This window comes from Balaenoptera acutorostrata, chromosome 13 (genome assembly GCF_949987535.1).
Source record: "Balaenoptera acutorostrata chromosome 13, mBalAcu1.1, whole genome shotgun sequence".
In the NCBI taxonomy this organism is placed as follows: domain Eukaryota; kingdom Metazoa; phylum Chordata; class Mammalia; order Artiodactyla; family Balaenopteridae; genus Balaenoptera; species Balaenoptera acutorostrata.
In genome coordinates this window covers 11,405,323-11,419,226 of record NC_080076.1, presented here as the reverse complement: position 1 = coordinate 11,419,226, position 13,904 = coordinate 11,405,323, and the positions used below count along the sequence as shown (strand labels likewise).

The 13,904-nt window shown below is 40.1% G+C and overlaps 1 protein-coding gene across 1 annotated transcript; it reads right to left on the bottom strand.

Annotated features, from left to right (window-relative positions):
• Window positions 1-11,589: 11,589 nt before the first annotated feature.
• On the bottom strand, window positions 11,590-12,911 carry LOC103013398 (60S ribosomal protein L4-like). Its single transcript, XM_057526849.1, has one exon. It carries the CDS (start codon window positions 12,883-12,885, stop codon window positions 11,590-11,592), a length of 1,296 nt encoding a protein of 431 aa, XP_057382832.1. The 5' UTR covers window positions 12,886-12,911.
• Between the last annotated feature and the right edge of the window lie 993 nt (window positions 12,912-13,904).

Here is a 13,904-nt window from a genome sequence, read left to right as displayed (position 1 = left end):
GTTCTGTAGGAACTAAGGCTCCCACCCAGTTGAAGGATGGAATGATGATGTTGACCATCCTGACTTCAATCAACTAAAGCTTGAACTCTGTCGACCTTTGCCCCAATTCTATGATGAATTCTCCTCTGCTTAAGCCCCTTTATGAATATGTATGTACCCTTAGCTTAAAACTTCCCCAGTTTTGCTGTTCGGGGAAACATTGCTTTGGGAAAGATCCCCAGTGTTCTTACTGAAGTCGAATCGGGCCTCTGTACCCTGACACCAAATTAAATCTCGCAGACAGAGTCTTGAATGAAGTAGAAAAGAAAAGCTTTATTGCTTTGCCGGGCAAAGGGGGCCACAGCAGGCTAATGCCAACAAAACTGTGTGTCCCGACCTGGAGGGGGTAGTGAGGCATCTTAGAGTGTTCAAGGAGCAGGACGTGGTCAGCTCATGGACATTGTTCTGATTGGTTGGTGGTGAGGTAATCGGGAGTCAGCGTCATCAACCTTCTGGTTTCAGCCACTCTGAGGTCTACGTGCTGGTGGGCAGCAGTCAGTTAACTTCTCCCACCTGGTTGGGGTTTCAGTATCTGCAAAACAGCTCAAAGGTATTGTTGTGTGCGTCCCATGAGGGGGAACCTGGACCCTGCCCCAAGGCTGCTCTGTTGTTTCTTTTGACTGTTCCTCCCAGGTCTCCACATCCCCTCCCCTCCCTAATTAGCAACTGTTTGAACCTGCCCATTGGAACTCAGGGAGGGTTATGGAGGGTGAATGAAGCCTATTTCCTGTAATCAAGAAATGGGGGACACAGGAAGGCTTTTGTGCCCAGGAGCCCCACAGGGTCCTGCTCGGTTCCATCACTTGCTGCAAGTAATAAATCTTTCCTCCTCCCGCTCTTTGGCTTGGTTATGTCTATTGGCTCAACAACCACCAAGAGGTGAACCCAGTTTTCAGGTAACAAAACTTCTATGTAGCTCTTTGAAAGAAACTCTATTTTCTTAAAATTTGCATTGAAAAGTTGATATATTTTTTAAAAAATGGATACAGCTTTAGGAACAATAAGACCACGTTTAAGAAAAGCTGAGAAAATTTTAGACTATAAGCCCTTGATAAAGTTTGCTTAACTTATTACTGATTCTAAATGCCTACCATGCAGATGGAACTCAATAAATATTTGTGACTGAGCACATTAATGAGTAAATGAACTACAACATTTGAAATAATTAAGAATCTAACAACCTAATATTTAATGGGCAGGATGAGCAGACAACATGAATAGAAGGAAAAATATTCTCCTGATTGAGAAAAAATGTAATGGAGGAATATAATGTATTCACAGTAATATTAATTTTCATTTAAAATTTTCTTTCACTTAAGGGAGGAATAATGATGCATAAAGTTGTGCTGTTCCAAGAAAAGAGGTTCAATGCTGGGGCTAATTAGTGAACAGTACAACTAGTGAGCCATCAAAAGACTAATCAGTGGCCAAAGCAGAGGTGAAAGTTACCAGTGTCACTGGTAAACTGAGGACTCTCAGTAGGAAACAGCTTTACATTTTCCCAATTACTACGCTTCCCTTCTTCTGAGCTATGTGAACCCATACTCCTTAGTGGTACCTTTGCCAAACTATTTAACTTTTTAGCCACATCTGTTATTATAGTCCTATTTTTTTGTGTTTAAGGCACAGTCATGTTCTTTTTAAACTGGGAGCCACAGAGCTAAGTCAAAGGGCTTCTCTCCAAAGTGCCAGCTTCTGGACTCAAGAGTGTGTGTTGGTGTGTGTGTGTGTGCGTGTGGGCCCCTGTGGTGAGAAGGGAGTGGAGAGTTGAGTCTGGATCTCTGATCCCTCTCCTCCCTCTTCTAAGCTCCAGCTCCACCGGCATTGAAAGGAAAGGGAGGAGAGAAAAGGAAAAAAAAGGCAAGTATCTTATCTGTAGGCATGAATGCAGCCTCATTCCGTTGGTTCTCACTGCTTCTCTGGTTAACATAATAGTAGGAGGGAAGGTGGATTATAATTATTATGTATGTATTTCTTTGCTGAAAGTTCCCGCTCACAGTGGGAGCGTGATTCTGTTAGTAGCAGGATTGATTTGCTGTTCTGAGTGTCCATTTGAGATTTGCAGTCTCAACTTTCAAGCCTATCATCTGCATGGTTGAGTGTTTACCTCCAATTGAGAGTTCAGCCGTTCAGTTGCAGGGCAAGTGTTGTCTGTAATCAGGGCTGGAGTTTTCCCAGGAGTAAACAAGAAGAAGGGACAGTAGGAGGAAAATGCAAAGCATCGATGAGGGTGCCTGACTGTGGAATCTAAGTTGGGGGAGGAAAAGAGGTGTAAAGGTGTTAGGGTCAACAAAGGAAAGTTCTGTTGATGCTGAGAAATTATCAGAATTTGAATACTAAGCATGAAATTTTGAAGTTTCTATTTTATGATAGTAAGTAAGGTTGAGAATGCTGCCGGGGGCCCAGCATCACCTGGGAGCTTTTTATAAATGTAGAATCTCAGATGAATCAGAATCTTTATTTTAGCAAGTTCTGTAGTTGATTCAAATACACATTAAGTCTGAGAAATACTGGTCTAGAATAGTGGGTCTCAACTCTGGTTGCATAATAAAATCACTGGGGGAGTTATTAAACTATTCCTGATTCCAAGTGAGAAAACCTTAGGGTGGGGCCCAGGCATTGATATTTTTTAAAACCAGAATTTGACCCTGACAGTGGTTGGTAAGTAAGGAGTCATCAAGAGACAGAAAGGTTCCAGGCTCATCTACCTAGATTTTCAAGTTACCAGGTTACCACATTCTAGTCAACTCCAGCCAGTTGTGGCCATATGGAGATACAGATTGTGAGATCAGTTTTTCAAAAGAGGTAAGAAATTTGGTTTTCGTAAGAAATATCTATATTTTAAAATCATGGTTAAAATTAAAAAGGAAAAAATAAACTCAGTAGGAATTTCAAAAACAATAGGTTAGATTTTTGACTTGGAAAGAATGGTAGTTTTTTTTTTTTTTTTTTTTTTTTTTGGTATTTATAGCTACTTTATTTATTTATTTCTTTTTATTTTTGGCTGTGTTGGGTCTTCGGTTCGTGCGAGGGCTTTCTCTGGTTACGGCAAGTGGGGGACACTCTTCATCGCGGTGCAGGGACCGCTCTTCATCGCGGTGCGCGGGCCTCTCACTATCGCGGCCCCTCCCGTTGCGGGGCACAGGCTCCAGACGCGCAGGCTCAGTAGTTGTGGCTCACGGGCCCAGCGGCTCCGTGGCATGTGGGATCTTCCCAGACCAGGGCTCGAACCCGTGTCCCCTGCATTAGCAGGCAGATTCTCAACCACTGCGCCACCAGGGAAGCCCCCAAGAATGGTAGTTTTAAGCCTTCTACGGTGTCAGCATACCACAGCTGTCTCTCTTTTCCAACTGTTGAGTCACATTAAGTAAGTTTACAGTTACTTAGAGTAGCAGTGAGTAAAACTGCTGAGGATTTTACAGGGATCAGGATAGTCACGTAGTCACGTTGGCTTTATCATCTTCTTCACTCTGGATACACAATGATCAGTGGCCATCAGGGAAAAATGTGGCAGAAAAAGACGACTCCAGAGAGAAAAACTCATGCTTCTGTCTTCATTAGATAGAAAGCTTTTCTCTGTGGCACAGAAATACTTAAGTCTTTATGTTGTCTCCTCACCCAGAGTATATGAAAACCACAGACTTTTTTGGCTGTTTTTTGTTTTTTTTTTCTTTCCATTCTGCCTTTCCTGGATAAAGTCTCCGTTTCTGCTTGACACATTATTTTTTTAAATAAATTAGTAAAACCAATTAAGTTCATATCAAGTACTAGAAACATGGTAACCTTTTTCTTTTATAAAGTGATCTGAATATCTGTTGTAATCCATTATGTGCAAACATCCTCCTTATTAAAATTGTTTCTGTTATCCGTATGCCATGGAGAACCCATACATTTGAATTTGTAGCTAAACATCCATGAAATGAGAGCTAGGAATAATCTGGATAGTGGTGATGAGAAGAGGCCCATCCACAGAACTGTCATCGGTAACCAGTGCACCTGCGAGAGCTCCCCCTTCAGGCCCCTCAGGCCTCAGCGTGGGGCCTCCTCCCCCTCCACACCCACAGCCCCATGCACCCCTGTGCCTGATGTCAGTCCCACCTCTCCGCTGCCTTCCAAACTTAGCGCTGACAGGTATCCTGAGAACTGAAGTGTGGTCCACCTGGGCTATTCAGACTAGGGCCAGATCCCACTACACAGACAGCTGGTGAGACACTTCTAAGGATAAAAAGCCTTAGGTCTTGAGGCGACTGGGAGGCTCTCACACACAGGAAAGCTGGTGTCGGCCGGCTGTTTGCAGGACTTGGATTCATTGTTCTGGGCCCAGTGGGGTCTCTTGATCCACTAACCCAGCGTTTCCCAGGCAGCTTCTCCCTCACCTACCCCCTTGCCAATCCGCCTTGTGACTCCTAACTTAAAACTTCTGTGACCCATACACAGAGCAGGGGGGAAAGCTAACTCCTTTTATTTTACAATAGACCTTGAAGCCTAGAGACCAAAATCATTAGCAACTGAAACCCTGGATCCTCTTTCCTTGAAAGCAGGGAGGTCTCTGTCTTTGAAACCTATTTATGAGCAAAGGGAAACAATTCCATTAATTTTGGGGAGACAGGTACCACAGACCCATTGAGAAGGCTGAATTCTTTCAATGACAGAAATAAAAGAACAAAGGAAAAGAGTAGTTTCTATGGAAACTGAGATTAAATATTCTTATATAATTAACCATTATATATATAAATAGTATATATGTATGTATATTATTTTATATATAAATATTTATTTATAATTTGTTTATGTATATGTATATATATGTTTATGAGTTCCAGGTACATAAAATTGAATTATATACATGGTATTAGAGACCAAAGTTAAGTAAAATATGATTATGCATTCCAGTGTTTATCAGACCAGTGGCAACATAAATGTAAACAGAGGAAAGTCCAAATTCCAAAAGAGAATGATCAATATTATCAAATGCCACAAAGATGTCCAATAAAGTGAGGACTTTAAATTATCTAAGAAGTTCCAAATCAGAAGGTCAAAAGGATTTTCCTGTCGTGATGGCAACTAGAGCCACTTTGCAGTAGAGAGATGAATGGTGAGGTGAGATTCTGGAGACAGAAATTATAAAGGAAGAAAAAGAATAGAGCTAACAATGAGACGGGAAGACAGTGAATGCTTGAGGGAGAGCTCATTTTCTTAAGTTTAGTTATTGAACCAACAGGGAAAGATGTTAGAGACAACAGCGGTTGGTAGGAAGTGGACTGGATCCAGACAACGAATGAGGGGATGGGGTCACGCTTCCTCTGACAAAGGGAAAAAGGGAAGGCTGAGTTGGGGTGTAGGTAAATTATCTGGACACAGAGAAGTGCTTCAGCCAAGAGGCTTTCGCTGCCTCTGTGCGAGAAGGCACTTCACTTCTCTTGCTACCAGCCTGGTGGAAACCACCCTCACCTCTCACCTGGATTACTGCAGTTGTCTCATAACCATTCTACCTACTTTTAACCTCATCTCTCTTCTCCCTTTTCTCAGTGCTGCATCCAGAGTCATGTTAAAATTAAGCCTGATCGCATGACCCCTCTGGACAAGACCCTCCAAATATTTGACAGAAAAGCCAAAGTCCACATGGTGACCTATTTGATCTGCCTGTGTTCTGCCCCCCACAGCCATCCTCACTCAGAAACTCACTGAGCCATCTGCTTCTCTCTCCTTGGCGCCCTGGTTCCGGCCACAGAGGCCTTTGTCCAGGCCTCGAGCTGTGCTCCACTCTCAGCCGGGACTTGGCCCTTGACGTTCCCTCTCCCTGGAAGGCTCCTCCCCAAGAATCATAGCTCAGCTTCTTCACTCCTCCAGATGCCGCATCCTCACTGAGGCCTTTTCAGGACACTGTCTAAAAGTTCTGCACTGTTCCTCCGTTGGCATCGTCTATCCCAATTGCCTGAATCACATTTTCAGTTTAGCCTAGAGCTACCTGATCTGTGTAACAAACTGCATATTTTCCTAATGTGCCTTGTTTTCTGTCCGACTCCACCATGAGGGTAAGGACTCTTATCTCTTGTTCACTGCTCCATCCTCAGCTCCTAAACTGGTGACTGGCATGGTCCGCACTCAGTACACATGTGTTGTATGAATTGTGAGAGACAGTTTAGGGCTTGCATTCTCTGGGGACAAGTTAAAGGTTGTCTGAGGAGTAGTGATGGTCATTTTAGGCTAGAAGTGGACACTTTAGGTTAGAAATACACCTATCTGTATGATTTCTCTCACCAAGTTCAATGCTCAGGAGTTGACAGTGAAGGACAGAAGTTCCTTGACACATGTTAATCAGCATTGCTCAACAGAAATATAATGCAGACCACACACGCAAGCCATATTTGTAATTTTAAAAAATTCTTTCCAGCTTTATTGAGGTATGATAGACAAGTAAAAATTGTATATATTTAAGGAGTACAAAGTGATGATTTTATCTATAGGTATATGTGTGTATATATATATATATATATATATATATATATATATATATATACACACACACATTGTGAATTGATTATCACAACCAAGGTAATTAATGAGATTTTACATTCTTTTTTTATACTAGGTCAGTGAATTCTGGTGTGTATATCACACATACAGCATATTTCAATTCAGATTAGTCATGGTTCATGTGCCAAGTAGACCGTGTGGCTACCGGTTGCCGTATCAGACAATTGAGGGTGGACAAATGTAGAGCTGGAATGGTTGGTTCTAACTGAAAGATACGATATGGAGGCAACTGAGTATAAAAACAAGACAGTTGTTGAAATGATACAACAGAAAGCCAGTTACATCAGTAGGAGAAAATAGTGGGACAGAAGAGAATTGTGAAAGGAGTTCCAAATTATGGCGAAGGATAAATTCAGTGGGACTAAAGCATAGGAGTTTGTGATCAGAGATTATCTAAAGCATGAGATGGAAATGAAAGTTGTTATGGACCAAAAGTACAATTGGGTAGCAGCAGTGGTCCAGGAAAATGAGAGGTGTTGTTGTGAACAGTAAGGTTGTTGCCAAAGTCTTCATTGAATGTGGGTGGAGGCGAGCGGCTTTCAGGTCAATAGATGACAACAGTGGAGTGCAGAAGGTGAACTACTGGAACTCATGACACCCAAAAGAGAAGACTTTAGCACAGGGTGAAACGATAATCTGTTAGAAGGGTTAATGTGGGTTCTAGAGATGACTAGGAGAATTCATCAGTATGTCAGAGGGAGAGTGATGAGAAAGAGGGTAGAGTGTAAAAATAGGGAGAATATTAGAATAGAATAGAAGACATTCAGCTGGAACAGTCAGGGTAAGCCCAAAGTAGAAGAGCAAAGCATACCTGTTGTTAAATCAGAAGTTGGGGCTATTCGATTATATCTAAGTAAGGATATTTCCTGGCTGGCTGGGAAGGAGAATCTTTCCTCAAATAAGCTGGCACTGTCACACTACTCTAATCTTTTAACATCATATGGTTCTTCCCAAGGGCAGAAGTGCTCTTAGGTAACGGCTCTTAGATAGCCAAGATGAACTACTTGAATCTGAGAGGCTTTATCAAGACAAGTCTCTCCTAGAATTCACGGTATATTTATTATCCTTGATGTCACTTTTCATATTACCTCTTTCAGAAGCTTCTTTAAAAGGATAAAGGAGCCCCCAGCTCAGTCCTGGGTCTCGAAAGAGTTCGTCTGAGACTTTAAAGGAAACATTTAATATTTAAAACTCTAAGGCAAGAAAGAAGAAAAGTCAGTATTTGTGTGGGAGTATTTTGTTTATTTGCCTAAAAAAACTGAACTAATTGCAAAAGTAATCTTAAATTATTCATTCAACTTGGTCATTATTCAGTATTCATTCAACAAACATTTGCTGAATTTTAGATAGTTATCAGGCACACTACAATGTTTCACAGTGATGAAAAAGAGAAAATCGTTCTCAAAGAGATTCAAATTAAAGCAGGAGACTGACAGTTAACTAGGGAATTAAAATAGAATGTGGAGGGACTGTCAAGGGCCCCCCCGACTTGTGGGTGGTAGGTTGGTAGAGATAGAACGTTATCTCAGCCAACATATAGCCATCCCCCAAGTAACCAACACTGCAGAGCATTTACTGAGTGTGAGAACGTAGAAGAGGGCACCATATGACACATCAGTACAGCGCAACTGCCTGATGTTCCTTTCCAACATCTGTTTTAATTTTCCCTAAAAATTTCATCTTCCTGTAGTAATCATCACAACTTTGCCTCTCAAAAATTTCAGATTCTCTCCTCTCTCATCCATATACCTTCTCAAAATCCAGTCCTGCTTACATTCCTCTCTGCAAGACAATGCTCAGCTAAGAGAAGTAGTTCCCAAACCTGGCTGCACAGTGGAATCACCTGGGGAACTTTTGCAATGCTCTCTGACCAATTAAATCAGCATCTCTGCGGGTGGGATTCAGGCATCAGCGTGTTTTTTACAGTTCCCCAGGTGCTTCCAGTGTTTTGGCAAGGTTGAAAGCCACTGCCTTACAGTGTTCAGCAAACCCAAACCTGGTCGTAATTCAAACCGTGTCTTGTGGTCTTGTGCCTCGAGCATGACCTCTATAAAGAACTTAAAGTCATAGATCCTCCCAAACAATCCAGGTCAAACGCGGTGGTGTTCTGAATGCAAATTAAAACAGAGAATCATGCAGGTTTGAGACTGAGTGGAATCAAAGCTGATGCTGCAGTTTCCCGTCTGGGCAGCGGTGCAGAATGTAAGTGCAGCTAATTACATATAATTCATAATATGTTTGTAATAACGAAGGGTCACTGGAGTACCTAACATGAATGCAACCAGGTTGTTTTAGAAACTTAGGGTTTTTTTAAAAAAAAAATAAGAATGCAATTAACTATATTATTTTTGAAATGAAAGCAATCAGTCCATATGATGCTAAGGAAGTCTTAACTCTAATGGAGAATGTTTCTAGATGACGGTATTCAAATTAAGAGAATATTACATAGTAATATGCTTTATCTGGGGAGAGATTAAGATTAGACTGTGGAATAGACAAGTCATGTTCTTTTTAAAAAGATATCTTTTTTTTTTTTGCATTAAACCCCACATTCTTTGAACCATTGAATCTTCAAATCTCAGTAGTATTCTAAAAGGAATAATGCTTTCCCCCAAGCGTATTCATATGGGAGCTTTAAACAAAAGCAAAAGAAAGGTAACTATTATTTTGTAATTGAGGAGGCCTGAATGAGTTCCACCCTTCAGAGTCCTACCAGCGTTCAGTAACACAAAACGTGTTCTTCAAACTTCCTCACAACTATAATTTTATGTACTTTTCTTTATAATTCCCCAAGGTGTCTTAGAATTTCCACCATTTTTACATATCTTTTATGCAATTCTTACCAGTAAAGTTGTAAAATAAAGCCACTCTTATCCTTCTATCCATTTAAGATTTTTGCACCCAGGGCATAAATATAGGGCTGTGAGTTTGTTTTTAGCAAACAATGTACGCGTCATAACTTATAATTCTTTCTTGGCTTTGGTTTGACATTAAAATAGGAGAAATGGCATACTCAGAGCTCCGTTACCTTTTATACCAGACAAGCAGTGTTCTCCAAGAAGATGAATGACTGGATTACATTCTGATTATTAAAGTGAGTGAGGTTTATTACTCTGTTCAACAAAAGTGTATTTAATAGCATTTTCATTATATTCAAATCATTTCCAGTTATACACTTAAAAAGTAAATGAAATGTAGTTCTGTAGAGAATTACTCCTGTGTGAATTCAGGCAAAGTAAGAATAGTATATTATTCTTAATGGAAAATTCCGAATACATATTTGAGCTATAAATACATGTAAAGATGAATGATATGTTTTCCAAGGGTATTTTACTGTGAAGTTAAAGGTGATTAAGGCAAAAATGTATTAAGAAGTTTGAAAATTTCTTTTGGAAAATGGGTGGCATGCTCTTCAGTTTCTGCAGCCTTATTGTGGTCCATCCCTCAAGTCGCTCCATTTGCTCCGCGCAACACCTGCTTTGTGTGTGTCTCGATGTTCACGTGCTGAGTGATGGTATTTCTCCTACTTCCCTTGGGAGGCATGAGTCCTTTCTGTTTCCAGGAAGAGCTCTGCATACATGTCTATGCATAATATTTTCTCTTACTCCTCACCCTTGTTCTTTGGGATTAGGCGAAATCCTTCCACGTAACCAGCCTGAATAAGCCTGGTAATCAGGTAACATAAAGTATTAAGTCTCAATAAAGCTGGGAGAAGAAAATTAAAAAATACAATGTAAATAATAAAAGGAATAGAAGGTAATGAGAGAGAAAAGTTGTTTTACTATCTCCACAACATAAATTATGATATTGATCATCCAAAGGTGGGAATGATATGAAAGGGGAGTTAATTTTGTAGATTTAAATAAAGGGATGGTCAAAAGTTAAGGGAGACGCAAGAGGGAGGAGATATGGGGATATATGTATATGTATAGCTGATTCACTTTGTTATACAGCAGAAACTAACACACCATTGTAAAGCAATTATACTCCAATAAAGATGTTAAAAAAAAGTTAACCTAAATTAACAAATCATGTATAATTTTCCAATTTTTACAGTTTAAAAGTCACCTTTATTCATAATTAAGTAATAGGTAAAAGGACTAATGAAATAACATTTTACTCGATTACTTAGTATCCAGTGGCAGAGTGAGTTGCTCTGTCTTATCTGTCGAGTCCTTCTGCACTGAATTAGGGCAGCACATTTGTAAGTAAATCTCACTTTATAGACTTATATGGTAACTTCAGTTTTTTTTCATTCTGCTTTCTTGCATCAGTCATGTTAACCTGTATTGATTTATAATCTGGAAGAAATTAGATCAGGCCACATAGAAGCGAGGCTGTTGGTCAGAAAACAAACTAACAAAAGAATTGAAAATGTGAGCCACAACACTATTATTTAAAACAGCAGTGCCCTCTACCACTAGCTGTTTATAACGGTGAAACCCGCAAGGCTATAGAAGCTGAGTCTCTTAAGAAAGCTCATTGCATTTTTTACTTTGAAAAGAGACTCTATTATAGAATTGAGCCTGATGTACGAGGTGGTAAACACATATTTGGCCAAGGAAAAATATTTACAGTAAAATAGTACCTGTCAGGATTCAGTATTTAATGAACACATTGAAATTAAGATGTATTAAAGTTTTCAGTTAAAAATTTAACAAACACATCATCTAAAACAACTTCAGCTTTGTGTTAGTTTTTTCTTTAATTTTTAAACCAATTTTTTTTCACTTTTTTTTAATTGAGGTATAATTGACCTATAACATTATATTAGTTTCAGGTGTACAAATAATGATTTGCTATTTGTATACATAGTGAAATGATCACCACAATAAGTCTAGTTGACATCTATCGTCATACATAGTTACAAAATTTGTTTTTCTGGCGTGAGAACTTTTAAGATCTACCCTTTTTTTTTTTTTTTTCATGTTTCTCACTTCTCTTTGATCAGGTCTTTATTCAGAATCAGCTGTCCAAAATGATTTGACCTTTACTGAATAAACAAATTTAAGTTTATGCAGCAGCCTTCTTTTCCTCTGTGGTGGGTTTCTTTTCTGCGGGCTTCTTTTTAGCGGGCTTCTTTTCAGCTGCTGGTTTCTTGGTCACTGCAGCCTTTTTTCCCACCAAAGCCTTCTTTGGCTTCTTCAGCTTCTTAACGCAAACAGCCTTCTTTCCTTTCTTCCCCACTGCAGGCTTCTTGCCTGGAATCCCCTTCTCATCTGATTTGGCTTCTAGTGCTGCTGCTGCTGCCCTATCCATCCGGATTTTGTGGTTCTTGGCCTGGCAGAGAATGGTGTTCCGGTGCATGGTCTTTGCATATGGGTTTAGCTTCAACATGAGTCTCGGGTTCTTCAGTGGATTCTTCTTCAGAACTCTGCAATGAATCTTCTCGTGTGGTGCTCGGAGGGCTCTTTGGATCTCTGGGCTTTTCAAGATTCTGCTAAAGTCTGTATTGAGCATCTTGTGCATAGGGAAGTTGTAGTTACTCTTGAGGGGAGCAGCTTTACGCCAAGTGCCATACAGCTCCTCTAACTTGCGGAAAGCACTTTCAGTCCAAATGCAGAAATGTCCCACATGCCCCGCAGGAGCAAGTTTCAAAATGTTCAGTTTGCTTATATTAAGCAGAGTAATTCCAGGGATGTTTCTGAAGGCCTTGATGATACCACTGTCCTCATTATAGTTGATGCAGGGTCCCCTGCGCTGGATACGGCGACGGTTTCTCACTTTGCCTTTGCCAGCTCTCATTCGCTGCGAGCCGTAGACCTTTTTGATATCATTCCTGGCCTTAAGGTTCTTCCGAAGCAAAACAGCCTCCTTGGTCTTCTTGTAGTCTTCAACTTTATCTTCAGCTACCAAAGGAAGTTCAGGAACTTCCTCTATACGATGACCTTTAGACATGACCAGCGCTGGTAAAGCCAAGGCAGCCAACGCAGAGCAGATGGCATGTCGCTTCTGCATTGTATTCAGTCTGCGGTGCCAATGTCGCCAGGTCTTGGTTGGCACAAATATGCGGCCCCCACGACACATATTTCCCAAAGCACCCTGGCCAGAAGGGTGAGTGCCGCCACCTCGAACCCTGGGAATTCGAGCCACAGGCCTGCCAGTACCCCAAGACTCAGCACTGGTTTGATGACCTGCTAATTCACTGACAGCATAGGGCTGTCTGTTGTTTTTGCGCAAGTTGGTGTGAACAAAGTTCACAATATCTGGTCGAATGGGAGCCATGAACACAGCAGGCAAAGTGACATTTTTGCCAGATGACTCCCCCTTTTCAGAGTACACTGATATCAGTGGACGAGCACACGCCATGGCGAGAGAGGAGAAGGCCACGCTCCCCTCAACCTGGCGACTCCCACAGGAAAAGCAAAATCTACTCTTCTAACAACTTCCAAATATGCAATTTGGTGTTATTAACTATAGTCACTATGCTTTACATTATATCTCCATAATTTTTTAAACCAATTTAAAAAATATAATCTAATGTGTATCTAAATCGTAATTTAAGCTGATTTTTAAAAATGTCTATCTTAATATTCTTTGATATTATTTTTAGTATTGCTTATTACTCTGTTTATCCTTACAATTTTCTATACAGCATTTGGGTTGTATATTATTGAACAAAAATTAGCAGTTATAATCTGAAATTAGCAATCATTCTAACCCAATGAAAAACATTGATGAACTTTTGCTTAAGAATAAATATTAGTTTTATAATAAAAATATCAATATAATTTTGATAATTAGATCTTTTTGGATAACATTATTAACATTTAGATTATGAGATTACGGTTGGCCCTTGAACAACACAATTTTGACCTATGAGGTTCCACCTATACACAAATTTTTTTCAGTAGCAAATACTACAGTACTACATGATTCGAGGTTGATTAAATCCTTGGATGCCAAACCACAGACAAGGAGGAACCACTTATTCAGAGGGCTGGCTATGAGTTATATGCAGACTTTTGACTGCACGGAGGGTCAGCACCTCAACTGCTGCATTGTTCAAGGGTCAACAGCAGTATTCCATTTCTTTTTTTTTTTATAAGCATGTTTTTTTTGTTTGGTTTTTCTGTTTGTTTTAGATTTGGATTTCTCATATGCGAGAGATCTTGTGGTATTTGTCTTTGTCTGACTTATTTCACTTAGGATAATGCCCTTTAGTCCACCCATGTTGTCATAAATGACAAGATTTTATTCTTTTCTATGACTGAATAATATTCCATTGTGCACACATACCATAATTTCTTTATCCATTCATTCACTGATGAACACTTAGGTTGTTTCCATGTGCTGACCATTGTAAATAATGCTGCAATGGACATGGA

Bases quoted from the DNA above. Each gene is read 5' to 3' on its own strand.
- LOC103013398 (XM_057526849.1), bottom strand. From the start codon at position 12,885: ATGGCGTGTGCTCGTCCACTGATATCAGTGTACTCTGAAAAGGGGGAG.